The 17,872-nt window shown below is 42.8% G+C and overlaps 1 protein-coding gene across 5 annotated transcripts in view; it reads left to right on the top strand.

The window, feature by feature from the left end:
- Window positions 1-17,872, top strand: part of HLCS (holocarboxylase synthetase) — a 181,780-nt gene that overhangs the window by 56,598 nt on the left and 107,310 nt on the right. For all 5 annotated transcript variants that reach the window (XM_033949818.1, XM_033949817.1, XM_033949819.1 and 2 more), the window contains exon 6: window positions 506-777. In XM_033949818.1, coding sequence (XP_033805709.1) covers window positions 506-777 — 272 coding nt within the window. The remainder of the gene's footprint in view (window positions 1-505; window positions 778-17,872) is intronic.

Below are 17,872 nucleotides of genomic sequence, written 5' to 3'. Positions count from 1 at the left end.
ATTTTAGTACTTGCTAAAACAGAAATGGGGGTCGATCAATTGGAAAAAAAAATATTAAAGTAAATAAAAAAAAATAGAACCCAAGAGAAGCTCCCACTCGCACTTCGTTTCTCCCCCGGTTAGAGGATGCAAACTAAAAAAACACCATGAGCATCTTCTCTCACATCAGGCTGCTCTATGGGGTAAAGACCTAGAACAACTCCTATTGCCCACCACTTATGAGGTATTCAGGAAACACCTCAAAACTCACCTATTCCTGAAATACCTAGACAGCTGACCCACTTCCCTCCTTCCCCTCTCTTGCCCTTTCTCCCCATTGTTCCCACATCCCTTAAGTTAACTCAACTTGTACATCAACTCAACTTGTACCCCACTAATCTTCTGTAAACCGCATAGAACTTAACAGTATTGCAGTATATAAACTGTTATTATTATTATTATTATTGTCTCTGAACATGCTATAGCCTTGTCTAATTTACTTTTCTTGTTTCCCTTTTAAATACAGACAATTTGTGTTTCGTTCCTCAGTTGGTTATGGGAAAATGTGGGCACAGAAGGAATAGTTAAATCCAGTAAGGCAGCCCTCAGAGTTGTGGCATCGTACCATCCGGGAGCAGAGATAACGCCATCTCTTATGCCACTTATCACGCAGCAAGAAGGCTTTTCATCAGCGCACTTCAGCCTAGAGGCATATCGGGAAAACTTGCAAACAAAAAAGCTGGGGAAAATTGTTCTGTTCAGCGAAGTGACATCTTCGACCATGGATCTTCTTGATGGGTAAGGGGCCCTTTTTTTAAAAAAAAATATGCTAGTGATTAAGCAGAGCACATCTTCTGTGAAGGAAAAATAAACGGGTTAGTGAATTTGTTGAGTGATCAATTGATCCATGACTGATTTGATGATCTGTTTGTTCCCTATCATGTACCAGCTGGCTGTTCGCATTATCCTTTTGAGAGAAGCATACGTTTCTAGTAAGAAGATAGCCAAGTTTGGAGGCTGGGTGTTTAATATTTAGCTCTTCGATTGAAAATGGAAAAATACAGAGATGTTCGATAAACTAACTTGAATGCAATAGAGAACAAACTCATATCAAGTAAATTTTAATTACCAGACCTCAAACACCCAAGGCACTACTTTGTTAATTTTTTCGTGTCCTTACTGGGTTGTCGTGTCCTTACTGGGGTGATGTGTTCATCATCAGTCTTGGGAAACTGACGTGTGCAAGTTAATTTTTATAGGGCTCTATAAAATTATAAAGTGCTTATAGTGCTGTAAAGGGAAGGCACTTATCTTTATGCCTCTGATGGTTTCCTAACCGTTTCACTCTTGATTTAATCAGGGGCTATGCCTTCCCTTTACAGCACTATAAGCACTTTAAAATTAACTTGCACACGTCACTTTACCAAGACCGATGATGAACACGTCACCCCAGTAAGGACACGAAAAAATTAACAAAGTAGTGCCTTGGGTGTTTAAGGTCTGGTTATTAAATTTATTTGATACGATGTGGTTTTCTATTGCATTCTAATAGTCAGCTCTTTCCACTTAGAAGATTGAAGTCTATTCACTTGGTCTATGCCTAGGGTCTAGTTTACTAGTCTTTTGCTAATTTCTAAGGGGGGGCTGCTTTGGATCCAGGGGAACTGAAGGAAAGCCACCGACTAAACTCCACCTGTGGCACTGATGACCAGCATATATTAATACTCCAGATCACTACCAGGCACGTTAATAAATGATTCATTCAAGTAACAGCATGATGTTAGACATCTGGAGATCCTCTGTACTGGTCTATGCACGGCATTCAGTAGAATTGCTAATAGCCACCCATATCATCATTGGTTGCCTGTCTTCACTAGTCATATCTTCATTGTTGATATCTTCAAAATTTCACTTGTATTCAATGAGAACCACTCAAAACTTAAGAATGGAGAAAAAGCACTTATCTTGCATAAGAGCCATTCCATCGGACCACTGCTGACATGGCCCATGTTTCGTCTCCTGCATCAGGATAGAGGTCCGATCTTTTTTTTTTTTTTAATTAATCTTTATTCATTTTTAATCTTTCAACAAGTGTACAAAATAGAACCATACATAGTCTTGAAAACATCACTTGTAAATCCATCAAGAAAAACAACAATTTTATATATATATAAACCCATAACCCCCCCCCCCTCCCCATTATTATTATTAATATACACAATATAATAAGAACCCTTCCCCCTCTCTATTATTCATGGTGTATATTTCAATAGAAAAACTGATGTTTAATCATCACAAAAAGATGTCAATGGCCCCCATATTTTAGTAAAGGTCTTATAATTTCCATTTTGTACAGCTAATGATCTTTCCATTTTGAACATGTGACATAACGATAGAGGTCCGATCTAATCCAGCACGTGACTCTTCTTTCACCATTGCTGGATTAAGATTGAAATTGAAATTTTGAAGATAAAACCGGCGAAGCTGGGCTCTGGCGCTGGCTGACTCGTGGCGAGAGGCATGTCCTGTAGTCAGCTAGCCAGCGCCTGAGCCTCTCCTCCTCGCTGGCGCCTCTTCTCCTTCTGCTGCACCACCCCACCAGCAGCTCAGGGCCATGGCTGGAGGACATCACGCACACGTGTGATCTCATCGCGTCAATGTCTGCGCATTTCCGGGTGCCCTCCAGTCGCAGCCCCGAGATTAGTGTGCCAGCAGCTTAAAAAGTTTGTGACATACTAATAGATAGATATTGATCAGACTGGCCCACAGTTATGCATTTGTTATTGAAATTAACGTTAACATACAATTTACTGTACATGTAGGCATGCTGTGGCAATGCCTTTCTCTCTGGGACTGTAAATCAACCTCAGCTGGCAACTCCGGGAATACTCTGCTGTATTGGAAAACCCTATGTAAGTCTTGTCAGGTTAAGGAGGAACAGTAGCCTAATGGTTAGTGCAGGGGAACCAGGGGAACTGAACATAAGTATGCGGAAGATTAGCATTTATAATAGTAAAATTAATAAATCGAATGATTATAATAATTATAGGACATTAAATGCAATTCATAGTAAATAAATAAAATCTATTCTGGCAGTGGGTGGTGGACATAAATGATTATAACAACATATAAGACTGGAACCTGGATATATCAGAGGTTCTCAAGATTGAAGTCTGTATAATTTATGATATGTCCACCATATTTTTCTTTGAGTACTCAATAAGGATTATGATTTTATTCTTATTATAAATTTGAATATTTATGATATCTTTAATAAATAACTTGATTTAGATTCGTTATATTAGATGCCATTTTGGCCTTTATTTGAAGTTGTGAATGACATTAGAATTGATAAATTGATCATACATGATTAATTATCTACTCTTTGGGTTTTAGCAAGGTACTAGTGACCTGGATTGGCCGCCATGAGAACAGGCTACTGGGCTTGATGGACCATTGGTCTGACCCAGTAAGGCTATTCTTATGTTCTTAACTCCAGGCAGTGTTTCAATTTAACAACTTTTGTCCGGGGAAACCGGACATCTAGTTAACCCTAAAGCAGCTCAACCTATCCAGAGTCATCGCACTCCCCACACACACTTATCAGTAGTCCTCTCCCCCGATGCGCACATATCCAGAGTCCTGTTGCCTCTCCAGTCCCCCGCCACTGTGCACCTATCTGGAGTCTGCCTCCCTCCCCCCTTCCCCGCGGGATCCTGTGCTTGCTCACCCGGTGCTTTTGTAACTCTTCAGCCATCGTCAGCATCGGTGAACACTACCTTCAGCAACTCGGAAGCTTTCTCTCTGCAGAGAAAATGCTTCCGGGTCGCCAAAGGCAGTGTTTGGCATCGTTTGTGTATATTAGAACTTTTTAGTTTGCGGTCCTGCATAAGGTCTATCTGTGTTCTGCATGTGTGACCAAGGCCAGGTGTTCTGGTAGGAATGAATTTCGTGAAGCGTTATTGGTGTCAGGGCCCCAAGTAGGAGGATATTTGTTGGCAGTTTGTCCGGATTTTGGAAGGCCCTGAACTCAGAGCAGCTTCTGGAGGGCCTCTGCACATGCGTGAATGTCAGCGTGATGACATCATATGCATGGGCATGATGTCATTGCATCAATGTTCACGCATGCATGGAGGCCCTCTAGACACGGCCAGAGCTTGGGGAGGGAAATACAAGGTTCGGTTGGGGGTGGAACAGGGCGGGGCTGGGGGCAGAGTGGGGCAGGGCCAAGTCCCCTTTTAAGAGGAAATCTGGTAACCCTACTACTACCATCATAAGCAAAGTGGCAACTCTCCAGTGTTGGAGAGCTTCCATTCCCATGAGGGCTGAAGAAGGAAGACGCTATAGACCAGAGGTTTCAAACTCATTTTAATGTCAGGTTGCAATAGCAAAAACAGCTGATGTAAGTAAGCTAACTGACTGATTTTAGATCTGGATAATTGGGCATAGGGGGGTCAGTATAACTACAATGGCTGGGGAAATGGAGTTGGAAGAGGATAATTTACAGGGTAAAAATCAAGTTGTAAAGGATTTCAATCTCCTCTACTCTTTTATAAACAAAGAAGCAACTAGCAGGTAGGAAATACTCCGTAGAATAACACTTGGTTGCTCATCAATGAAGACTCTCGACAAAGTATTCAAAGGCAAGGAGGTAACATTCCAAATGAAGATCAGACTTGTCCATGCACTCATTTTCTCAGTGGTCATTTACGGATGTGAAAGCTGGACAATACGGAAACAAGACAGAAAGAAGATTGACTCATTTGAGCTTTGGTGTTGGAGAAGGATTTTATGCGTGCCGTGGACTGTGAGAAGAACAAACAAATTGATTCTGGAAGAGATCAAACTGGCTATGTCACTCGAAGCCCAAATGATGAAGTCACGACTGTCATATTTGTTCACACTGTGAGAAGAGAAAGATCATTGGAGAAGAACATCATGTTTGTGAAGATTGAAAGAACCAGGTGAAGAGGGCTGGATATGTTGAAAACAACCATGGGGATGATGCTGGAGGACCTTTCTGGACTAGCACAAAACCAATTAGAACATAAGTAGCCTTACTGGGTCAGACCAATGGTAGCCCGTTTTCACAGTGGCCAATCCAAAGAGTAGCAAGGTTCCATGCTACTGATCCAGGGTAAGCAGTGGCTTCCCCCATGTCTCTCTCAATAACAGACTATAGACTTTTCCTCCAAGAACTTGTCCAAACGTTTCTTAAAACCAGCTGCGCTATCCGCTTTTATCACATCCTCTGGCAACGCGTTCCAGAGCTTAACTATTCTTTGAGTTTAAAAATATTTCCTCCTATTGGTTTTAAGAGTATTTCCTTGTAACTTCGAATGTCCCCCCCCTAGTCTTTGTAATTTTCGATGGAGTGAAAAATCGCTCCACTTGTACCCGTTCTACTCCACTCAGGATTTTGTAGACTCCCCTCTTCCATCTCTTTTCTAAGCTGATTTCTTTTTAGATCTGCAATTCATCAAGTCGCTAGGACTCTAGCATGAGCCGATGGCACCTAACAACAACAACAAAAATCAGCCTCTCAAATATCCAGGCATTCCTTATTAAAGTCATTTGTGGCTCCTATGTAAATGTTTAGATGATTAATCTAAAATTTTGGTGGTCCTGGGCCATTGTTAAGTTTAACACAGGTAAGAGGGGAAAGGTAAAATGGGCCTATTTTTACTCACCTTTGTACTTTATGCACATTAGGTGCCTGCTGTACCTCACACAGGGTAGGGGAACTGAAGGGCCTTAAAGGTGTTTCCTCTCAGCCTTTCCCTGCTTTTTTAACATATCTTCTTCCTAGACCCCTTGGCGCGTCCCCTGGATTATTTCCTTCAGAATCAACCATTTTTGTGCCTGTTCCTCATCTGCGTTCCAACTTCTCATGTTTTTTTTCTTCTCAGATTCAAAATACTTGTCCACTCTTATCTCCTCCTTTTTCTCTCTTGCATACTCCTTCCCTCCTATGGTCATCATCTTTCCTTTCTTCTCTACTCCACCATGGTTCAGCATCTATCTCTCCCTTCCCTCCCAGTTCTCCTCCTCTGCCTTCTGCTGTCACCAGTGAGGCTTATCCCATCAGGCCTAAAGCAGCAGTAAAACATACTTCATTGCCAACTTCAGGGCCTTTGAATCTCTGTCCTTAGAATACAGACATACCCTTCCCATCTGAGTCAAATTTCTGTTTTTTGATGAAGCGGGATATGGCAGCAGCTGTAGAGTAGAGGCCGCCCACATTTTGGTTTTGGACTCTGCACCGAAACCAGACTCGGCAGGAAAGAATCCCTCTCTTTCCTACCCAGTGTCACTGCTGCTTTAAAATGGCTGGTAAGACTTCCTTTGGCAGGCTTGCAAGACTGCTGCGGGAGGTCCCAGCAGCCATATTGAGATTGCTCTTGCTTTTGCCGATGCTAATCTCAATATGGCTGCTGGGACCTCCCAGGGCAGTCTTGGCACTACCATGATAGCGACTCTGGGTAGGAAAGAGTGGAGTTCTTTCCTGCCCCAAAGAGGCTACTAGACCACCAGGGTGTGTTAAGGTAGGCCCACTGGTACACATTTCTGCTGAGGGGACGGGGGCAACCACATTTTTGGTTTTGGCTTTGGATTGACTGGAAGCAAAACCATCAGTTTTTTGTTGACCTCTAAAGTAGAGGCTCCAAGTATCTGCATTTGGAGTAGAAGTATTTTACTACTGTTACTGACTTGAGCCTGGTAGGATGCAGCAGTGGGGGTGGAGGTGGGGGGTAGAGGATATAGTGTCCACAATGAAAACAGTTTGGCCCAACCTATTCTTATGTAAAATTTTAAAAAAAAAATTAAAAAAAAAAAAAATTTAAATTGAATCAGGTTGGGCAGACTGGATGGACCATTCGGGTCTTTATCTGCCGTCATCATCATCTACTATGTATTGTGTAAGACAGTGGTTCCTAGCCCTTTCCTGGAGGACCACCAGGCCAGTCGGGTTTTTGGGATATCCCTAATGAATATGCATGAGAGAGATTTGCATATAATGGAGGTGACAGGCCTGCAAATCTGCCCCATGTTATCCCACAAACACGACTGGCCTGGTGGTCCTCCAGGAGGGGGTTGGGAGCCCCCGGTGTAAGAAACAAATGTGCAGTTATACGGGAATGTTGGATGGGGCAGTAAGCTAGAAATGGCCTGTGGCCGTATGTTTGATGCCCCCTGTTACAAAAGTTTCTTCCCAGGTCACCATCCACACCAGAGCAGGATCTGGCCATGCCACCATGACTTCCCTTTGCTTTAACACACCAAAATTACCTGGACATAGGCTAATGCCAGAGCAAACTAATCTCAGTAACACTCTATTAAAGACTATGAATCTCAAGTGCTCACAGCTATAGGCCAATTGAACTCGTCTAGGCTGCTAGCTTAAATGCGAGCTACCATCAGTCCAGGGAGTCTCTTGTTGAGTACTACTTGCAGAAAGTTCCTTGTAATGGCGAGAATGCGCTGGGGTAGTATCAGCAGTATTTGTCAACGCACAACATCCATGCCCTGAAGAAGCTCTCTTTACAGTGTGAGAGCGAAACGGAGATCTTCCGTCATTTGTCTTGAGGCCAGGTAGAAAATCGCACCCGAGCTAAGTATTCTATACCAGTGTTTTTCAACCTTTTTACACCTATGGACCGGCAGAAATAAAAGAATTATTCTGTGGACCGGCATCGGTCTGTGGACCGGCATCGGTCTGTGGACCGGCGGTTGAAGAACACTGGGCTAAGTCGTGGGCCAGACCCCGCCCATCTCTACCCAATCTCCACCCCAGACCCCGCCCCCATAATAGTACGAATTGCACCTTGCACGTCCCGTGCCTCATCTGGAAGCCTTCCCTTCGATGTTGCAACGTCGGAGAGAAGGCTTCCGATTCACGCGCAGGACGCCCGTAGGAGCCACTGCCCGTGGCTTTGTGCACTGAATCAGTTAGGAAGAGGGAGCTGGCTCGAAGATAACACCGCATCGATCGCACTATGGACCGGTGGTTGAAGAACACTGTTCTAAACAAATACTATTGCCCTGATAGTGGCACATATATTTTCAAGCCAGTTGGGTAAAAGCCCTTAGGCATTTATTTATGTATTTATTCATATTTATGTATTTATTCATATTTGAGGAATAATAGATAAAAAAATATAAAATAATAAGATTAAAAATTAGAAAGAAAGTAAGTAGTACTCAACAAGAGACTCCCTGGACCGATGGTAGCTCGCATTTAAGTTCAATTGGCCAATAGCTGTGAGCACTTGAGATCTATAGTCTTTAATAGAGTGTTACTGAGATTAGTTTGCTCTGGCATTAGCCTATGTCCAGGTAATTTTGCTGTGTTACACATAAGAAAGCTAGGGTTTAAGTTCCCTTTTTGCTGCCCATCAAGGAGAGGCTTGAGAGGAGACAAACTGGAAGGGACCAGAGCAAAGAAAATTAAAGCAAAATAAAAAGACCAAACAAAAAGTAAAAAAAAACCCCAAAACAAGCTGAAATCTGTTTCCTCTAGCTCTTGCAGGTTTGAACTAACCCCTTCCTAATTTTCCACCTTTGCGGACGTACAACGGAATATTTTAAAAAAGTGTTGCAGAATTTGCCCTGAACTGCCTTACAAAATCAGGGGGCGCTGGTAATAATCAACACTTATATTTCTAGATTTGTTTGGTTTGAAAGAAACTAAACCCATTTGAACAAGATGAAAGGGCAGCCTGTGATGTGAATAAAACCAACAGAGGGCGCTGTAGAACCAAGAAACTAGCAGGATGATTCGACTTGCTTTGTCATGAAGCCGCCACTGTTCTTTCTTACATATCACCCATTTGGACTGTCTAATTAGCTGAGCAGTCCATACTTTCTTTTTGAAATCTAAACACTTAAGGCTCCTTTTATGAAGGCGCGTTAGGGCCTTAACACGCGGAATAGCGCGCTCTAGCCGCTACCGCCTCCTCTTGAGCAGGCGGTAGTTTTTCGGCTAGTGCACGCTAATCCGCTGCGTGCGCTATAAACGCTAGCGCACCTTCGTAAAAGGAGCCCTTAATCTTTGAAAATATAATCTTAATTTTACAACTGTATTTTCTCTCTAATGCTTGTCACAGAACACTGTGGAAATGTATGCAAGTTACAGCAAAAAAAAAAAAAAAAAAAAAAATCTATACATACATACATACATTAATATGTAGAAATATCAACTGCCATCTGGAGAACTAATGAACCATCAAGGGATTCCAAATTAAGCACTAGAATTTTGCTTTTGACTCTTTAGGATAACGCTGTCAAGTTCAATCTATTCACTTCAACTCCAGAATCAATTTTTCAGACTCTGTGACAAGTCTAATAGGTTCCACCTGTTTCTCCTGCCCGACTCTTGACTGCTGTGGTTGCCAGTCAGGGTGGAAATGTAGACAAAGACCTCTATTAGGCTCCGGCTGTTTCTCTACTGTGAGGTCACTGAGCCATTAAATTAGTTCCAGCCCACTATCTGTCCTTCCACACATTGACTAGTATTTTGTTTGAGAGGCTAGGCATATTGTGTCTGAAGGTGTTTCGAGCTTTGGAGAAATCAGAATATGAAATACTATCCATGTACAGTAGAAGTATTTATATGTAAAATCATTCTTTCTTTGATTCTATATTTTAATTATTTGTATATACACATGTAATATATGTGTGTATGTAAAGTGTTCCCCTGCGAATTCACGGTTCGCGGACTCAATCATTTGCGTTCTGCTCCGACCGCCTCTTCCTGTGGTAAAGTCGGGCTACACCAATCAGAAGTTGCATGTCAAAGCAGCTACTGATTGGTGTAGCCCGACTTTACTACAGGAAGAGATGGACGGAGCAGACTGCGAGTGATTTTCTTCACCCGCCGGCGCTCCAGCTGCCCTCTCCTGCCTCCCCTGCTTTTTGACAGGTGAAAGTTCCTGGAACAGAACCCCTGCAAATTTTGGGGGAGTACTGTACATCTATAGATATTCCGTATATACAAATTAAAATATAGAATCAAAGATGTGAGTGTATGTGTATCACACACACACACACACACTCACTCACACTCACACACACTCTCACTCTCACACACTCACTCTCACTCTCACACACTCACACACACTCTCACTCTCACACACTCACTCACTCACACACACTCTCACTCTCACACACTCACTCACACACACTCTCTCACACACACTCTCACTCTCACACACTCACTCACACACACACTCACACTCTTTCCATTTTGTGGTGTTAGTTCTGTCAGTTGCATTGAAACCAGATTGTACTGTATCTTTAAGTTACTGAAAGGTGATTTTATTTTCTTAGGGGTATTTTTTTATCCCATCCAAAGTTGTCCTACAAGATTAAAGGAGACATCCTAATTAAAAATGCTTTTGGCCTTCTCTGCGTTTGCTGTGGATGTGAACTTGGGCACGTGGTTTAAACAGCACTGCAGAATTTTGTGTAGTACCCTATGCTGTGATTTAAGATACTCATGCAATGGAACAGTACCTGTGAAGGCTTTTGGTCTCAGATCAGTGGTTCTGGCTGAGCAGGATGTGCAGTGGAGTGGGAAGTCAATAAAAAGGAAAAAGGATAATAGCAGAACAGAGGGCAGTTGCTGTGATTTTGTTGTTAGGTCTGTTTTCGTGCTGTGGGCTCTTATTCGTTGGTTTTCTCCTTCAGATTTTTGCAGTTTTTGCCCCCTTTTTTCACCCTACCCCCTCTTTCCCTCCCCCCTTACAGCCTGCATCCCTTATCCCTTATTCATAACCCGTTTCCTTTCTTTCATCCCTTTCCCTTCCTTCTGTCCACCCTACTCTTTTTATCTGGATTATTCAATACACATTATTTTATTTTTTTATACTGTTCTCCCAAGGGAGCTCAGAACAGTTTACATGCATTTATTCAGGTACTCAAGCAGTTTTCCCTCTCTGTCCCAGCGGGCTCACAATCTATCTAACGTACCTGGGGCAATGAGGGGATTAAGTGACTTGCCCAGGGTCACAAGGAGCAGCGTGGGTTTGAACACACAACCTCAGAGTGCTGAGGCTGTAGCATTAACCACTGTGCCACATTAGACAGTCTGTTTAGATAATAGTGTTTTATTTCTAATCTAATCTTCTATTTCTGCATCGCTCATACCTAGATAGGCTCAAGGTGACTTATAGAGAGGGGTAGGATGGGGGAGGAAAGGGGAGGGAGAAGAGAAGAGGAGGGAAGGAGGGAGGGGAGGGAGAGGGGTGAAGGGGGGAAGGAGAGGATACAGGTGATTAAGTGTCAAATAAATGAGCTTTCAGTTTCTTCTGGAATATGGCGTGGTTAGGTTCTGTTCTGGTCGTTTCAGTAAGGTCATTCCAAGTTTTTACACCTAGAAAGGTGAGCATGGAGTGGAAAACACGTTTGTATTGAAGATTTTATTGTGGAAGGGAGATTTAGAAGTATTCTGTTGAGGGTTTTGCGAGAAATAGACCATGCTTTGGAGAAGAGCTGGATGAGAGGAGCCACGGTGTTTCCATAAAGTATACACGGTGAATGATGCACGAAGTTGTTTTCTGTTTACCTGTTCAAAATGCATTTTTTGCCCATATCTTGTTACTGTGGCTTTCAATTTCATAATTATATTTCCATATATTTATATATTTTTGTGCCACATATATGCCCTTTAAGAATCGTCTTTAATACACATTTTTACTTTCAGTTTTATTAGCATTTTTCTTACGAGTAGGTTTATTGCACTTTTTATCTACTTTTTGATGGTTCGCTTTTGATGATGTCGCTTTTCATGCCATCGTTCTCCCACATTTAAGTCTTATGACTCCTCATGGACTTTTTTTTGCATACGTTTGTCATTTGGTGACATGATTTTGTGTGACATAGTTTTATATAGTTTCTGGCTTTAAAGTTTTTCCACAGTATTGCGATTTCACTATTCTTTTTGCTTTATCACGCTTATGTTACCTTTAGCGGCATGCAGTCTTCTCATGGGTATAAGTTTTTAAAGTTTACCATTGTGATACAGCACAACTCAACTTTAAGGTTATTTATTTGATTAATTTTCTATACCGTTCTCTCAGGTGAGCTCAGAATGGTTTACATTCATTTATTCAGGTACTCGAGCATTTTTCTGTCCTGGCAGGCTCACAATCTATCTAATGCACTTGGGGGCAATAGGGGCATTGAGTGACTTGCCAGGGTTCACAAGGAGCAGTGTGGGTTTGAACCCACAACCTCAGGGTGCTGAGGCTGTAGCTTTAACCACTACGCTGTACAAAAAAAAAAATTCTCCATGTACTGCTTCAGTTAGTTGACAAACTTTATATAGGGGTCCTTTTATTTAGCACGTGCTAAATGCTATGGCATCCATTATATTCTGTGGGCGCTAAATCAGTTAGCATGCCTTAATAAAAAGACTCCACGGTTTATCCAAATCTTTATGGTTATACCAATTTGCACATTTCCAATATTGTGTATTTGCTTTTTATGGCTTTACTTTTATAAGCACACATGGTTTTGGTGTGTATTTTTTGTGCCCGCAGTTGTTAAAAATGCTGTTTTACACATCTGTTTTCTCATCCTATTCCTACTTTCATTTTTTTCTTTATGTAGCTGATTTACATAATCTGCACCATTTAATTTTGGATTTTCCTTTTTGTGGATTCTTTGTTTTTCATGATTTCCATTTTTGTTTCCCCTTCCCCTCCCCCTTATTGGCCCTTTTGTTTTTTTATTTTTTTATAGGTTACTTCCATTGGATTAGTTAGACTTTAATGTGACACTATTTTGGTGTTTACTTGGTTTGTCATCAAGTTTTTTTCGGTAATCCATTTTTCCTGTACACTTCTCCCTCCGTATTCGTGGGTTCAGCAATCGCGGTTTCGATTACTCACGGTTTTTAGCTTGCTGGCTCCTTCCCCCAAATTACATCAGCTTGCATAGAGAAATCGCTGATTCCAAGCGTTTACAGAGAAAATCGCTGATTCCCAGCACTTTCTTCACCATGTTTTGCCTCTCCTTCAGGAACAGGCCAGGTCTCCCTCCATGTTGTTCACGGTTTCACCATATTCACGATAGTTTTTAATAGAAAACACCAAGTTACATATGAAAAAGTTATTTGCAATTTTTCTGTATTTGCGGTTCTGTTAATCCCCTATCACAGTGAATACGGAGGGAGAAGTGTATTTAGTCACAATGTTGCAACATAATATTTTTATTTATTTGCAATTCTGTAATACATTTGCATCATTTTTAAGTTTAAATGTTTTTTATTAAATTTCCAACATAGTGCAAGCAAAATTATACAGAAGTGTCCATCGACATCTCTCACAAGTGCACAAACCATTCCCCACCCTACTCCCCTCCCCCCACCCCGCATTTATAAATAGAGTCTAGTAACATCTCAGGAATCATGTGATCAGCTTCACAAATTCAATAATCTACTTCAAGCATGGGGAGTAAGGTCCATCCAAAAATGTTCCCAAGTCTGACAGAAGCAGCGACCCGGATCGCGGTCCAGATCCCCAACCTGTCTCCTCTCCAAAGAGGCATGTACATCAAGGATCTCCATTGAGTATAAGAGGGCTGGTCCCGGGACAACCAGTTAGTCAATATAGCTTTCTTTCCCAGAAGCAACACTCTTGTCACAAAGGCTGTCATCCCTTTAGGTTTTGGCGTTGCTATGGTATAATATCCAAACAGTGCTATTGGCATAGGAGACCATCGCCTGCCCCAGATAGATGTAGTATATTGTCCAAGTATATGCCAGAACTGCAGAATATGGGGGCAAGTCCAGAGCATGTGCTTGAGCACATTTTGGACAATTATGGTGTGGGGTGATTCCCATCCGGGACGCTCGCTCAGGTGAAATGTAAAGTCATTTGTATCATTTTTAATTCATGAATTATCATCTACAATATAAGTGTTACCATACTGGGACAGACTAAAGGTCCGTCAAGCTCAGTTTCCTGTTTCCAACAGTGGCCAATCCAGGTCACAAGTACCTGGCAAGATCCCAGAAAGTAAAACAGATTTTATGCTACTTATCCAAGGAATAAGCAGTGGGTTTTCAAAAGTCTATATTAGAACTGTTTTTTCTTTTTTTAAAATTTTTTTATTTATTTTCCAAACTTCAATAGCGCAATACATAAAATGTAACATATAATAATACAATAAAAACACATTCAGCTTACACGTATTCATAACCAACCATTTTTTCCCACCCAATGATTATTCAATAAAACTCAAAAGCATAGACTATCGCAAAAACCTTACTCTAATCCAATTACAGTGGTACCTTGGATTACGAGCATAATCCGTTCCAGGAGCATGCTCGTAATCCAAAATGCTCCTTTATCAAAGCGAGTTTCCCCATAGGAAATAATGAAACTCGCTTTGATGCATTCCCCCCCCCCGAAAACCGGCATTGCTCCCCTCGAAGGCCCCCCCCTGCGATCAGGCACCCCCCCTGCGATCCGGCACCCCCCCTGCCTCGAACCGGCACCCTCCCCCGCCACGATCCAACCCCCCCGCCACGATTGGGCACCCCCCCCGACACGATCCGACCCCCCCCCGACACGATCCGACATCCCCCCGACACAATTGGGCACCCCACCGCCGCTTCTTACCCTCATCTGGGCTCTTGAAGATCTGCCTACTCGTCTGCTGGGCCGAGTTCACGTTCACGTTCAGAATGTGAACTCGCAGGCCTTGAGCATGCTCAGATGCTCAAGGCCCAGCAGACGAGTAGGCAGATCTTCAAGAGCCCAGATGAGGGTAAGAAGCGGCGGGGGGATGCCCAATTGTGTCAGGGGGGATGTCGGATCATGTCGGGAGGGTGCCCAATCGTGTCGGGGGGGGTGCCCAATCGTGTCGGGGGGAGGGGTCGGATCGTGGCGGGGGGGGGGTGCCGGTTCGAGGTAGGGGGGTGCCAGATCGCAGGGGGGGGGGTGCTCGTAAATCAAGCCATGCTCGGTTTCCGAGACACCGATTTTGCAAATGTTTTCCTCGTCTTGCAAAACACTCGCAAACCGGTGCACTCATAAACTGAGGTACCACTATAATTATATCTTCCCATCCACCCACCCACTCCAAGTGTAAATACCCAAAGAACAAAATTAAGAATAATCCCCCCTCTCCCCCCTTCCCTGGATGTGCATGAAAACAAACAAAAACTGACTCCTGAAGAGATGTAAGATGTCAATGGACCCCAAACCAATCTAAATGAATTACTGTGCCCCAAACTATCGGCATTTATTCTTTCACATCTATAACTAGAGCACAGAGTTGCCCACCATAAAGGGGAATTTTAAACTATCGTAGTTCTTCCAATTTCGAGTTATCTGGATGGCAATGGTTTTTCCGATGCTTTGCCCTCTCACAGTTGTGATCCTCGTAGCCTTTGGGCAATATAATGGGTCCTAGTCTCGTATGATTATCTTGTCTGATTTTTCCGTGTGATAAATATCTTCTGGAATCTTGGCTTCTCAAAATATACCCGGTATTCCTCTTTTGTGGTTTATATTCGTAGTACAATTCATTTACAATTTTATAGTGGTTCTCTCTCTATTTTGTATTTATTATTTAAAAGGCATATGTTGTTTTTCCTATTGTTGTAAACTTAGGGGTCCTTTTACTAAGGCGCGCATGCTGAAGCGTCCATTATATTCCACGGCCGCGTTAAATTTAGCACGCAATAAATCGGCTAGCACGCCTTAGTAAAAGAGGGGGATAGTTTTATATTTTATGTGTGTCCTTATATTGGCATATATTATATTGGTATCATCCGCAAAGAGGCAAATCTTACCTGACAACCCTTCAGCAATATCGCTTCCAAAAATGTTGAAAAGAACCAAACCTTGAGGTACACCACTGGTAATATCCCTTTCCTCAGAGAGATCTCCATTGACCACTACCCTCTGTCACTTTCCACTCAACCAGTTCCTGATCATGAAGGGCATAGAAAAAATAGACAGGGACAAATTTTTCAAATTATGGGAATCAACAAGTACAAGGGGGCACTCAGAGAAATTGAAAAGGGAGAGGTTTAGAACAAACGCCAGGAAGTTCTTTTTCACACAGAGGGTGGTGGATACATGGAACGTGCTGCCGGAACATGTGATAAACAGGAGCATGCTACAGAGGTTCAAAGATGCTTTGGATAGGTACTTGGAAGACAAAGGGATTGAGGGGTACAGATAAGAGTAGAGGTAGATTATAGGGATGGGATTAGAGGTAAGTTACAAAATTAATCAGGGATCACTGTTCAGGCACTAGGCCTGATGGGCCGCCGCGGGAGCGGACCGCTGAGCAGGATGGACCTCTGGTCTGACTCAGTGGGGGCAACTTCTTATGTTCTTATGATCCAGGCTGTCACTTTGGAGCTCATCCCGAGGGCACACAGTTTATTTATTAGATGCCACATCTAGTGCTCTCCCTCTATGTCTGGTCACCCAGTTAAAGACACTGATCTGATTTCTCTGACAAGACCTGCCTCTAGTGAATCCATGTTGCCTCCGGTCCTGTAATCCACTGGATTCCAGAAACTTCACTATTCTCTTTTTTGAAAGCATTTCCATTAATTTACTTATCATAGAAGTTAGACTTACCAGCCTGTAGTTCCCCATTTAGAAACATAGAAACATGATGGCAGATAAAGGCCAAATGGCCCATCTAGTCTGCCCATCCGCAGTAACCATTATCTCTTTCTCTCTCCAAGAGATCCACTTTTGTGTAGAGGGACCACATCCGCCCTTCTCCAGTCCACCAGTACATAGAACATAAGAATAGCCTTACTGGGTCAGACCAAAGGTCCATCAAGCGCAGTAGCCCGTTCTCGAGGTGGCCAATCCAGGTCACTAGTACATGGCCAAAACCCAAGGTATAGCAACATTCCATGCTACCGATCCAGGGCAAGCAGTGGCTTCTCCCATGTCTTTCTCAATCACAGACTATGGACATTTCCTCTAGGATATTGTCCAAACCTTTCTTACAACCAGCAACACTATCCGCTCTTACCACAAAACAGGCCTGTCCTAGCAGAGGACGGTTGAGATCTATTGACCTCAGGGTTATTGGCCCAGCATGCTCCCGCTGCGCCACTCTGCTCCCTAAAAATATGTGTTGGGGTATCTAACCATACTTGGGATTTGAACCCATGACCTTTGGAAGATAGAAGAAGTGCCTTTAACCACAGAGCCACATGCACCTTATGTACCTTATGTAGAGAATCATTTGAAAGGTCAGCCAGTGGAGCCGACAGAATTTCCCTAAGTTGTTTCAGTACCCTTGGATGTACACAATTTGACCCCATTGCTTTATCCACCTTCAGTTTAGCTAGCTCCTCAACACAATCCTCTGAAAATTGATCAGGTTCTACCACACCTCTAGTGCTATTTGCATTTGTCTTCTGCGGTCCTGCTCCAGTCGCTTCAGCTGTGAACACAGAACAGAAATATTTGTTAAGCAAGTCAACCTTATCTGTATCAGCTTCTACATATTCCTCTCTTTCATCTTTGAGTCTCACAGTACCACTTTTGCACTTCTTCCTAACACTAATATACCTGAAAAATGTCTTGTCTCCCCCGTTTTGCTGTGTCAGCTATTTTTTCTTCCATTTGTATCTTTGCTTTCCTGACTACTTAACCAGCTTCTCTTAATTTTTCCTGAATTGGTAGCATGGAATATTTGGATAAAGGATACAGGGGATTGAGGGGTACGGATAAAGGATACAGGGATTGAGGGGTACGGATAGAGGTAGTGATAGGTTCTAGGGTGAGTCAGGGACCACTTGACAGGTCATGGACCTGATGGGCCACTGCGGGTGCGATGGACCTCTGGTCTGACCCAGCAGAGGCAACTTCTTATGTTCTTACTCCTTGGATTTTGGCCAGAT

This window comes from Geotrypetes seraphini, chromosome 6 (assembly GCF_902459505.1).
Source record: "Geotrypetes seraphini chromosome 6, aGeoSer1.1, whole genome shotgun sequence".
Lineage (NCBI taxonomy): Eukaryota > Metazoa > Chordata > Amphibia > Gymnophiona > Dermophiidae > Geotrypetes > Geotrypetes seraphini.
This window is presented reverse-complemented; position numbering and strand designations above follow the sequence as displayed.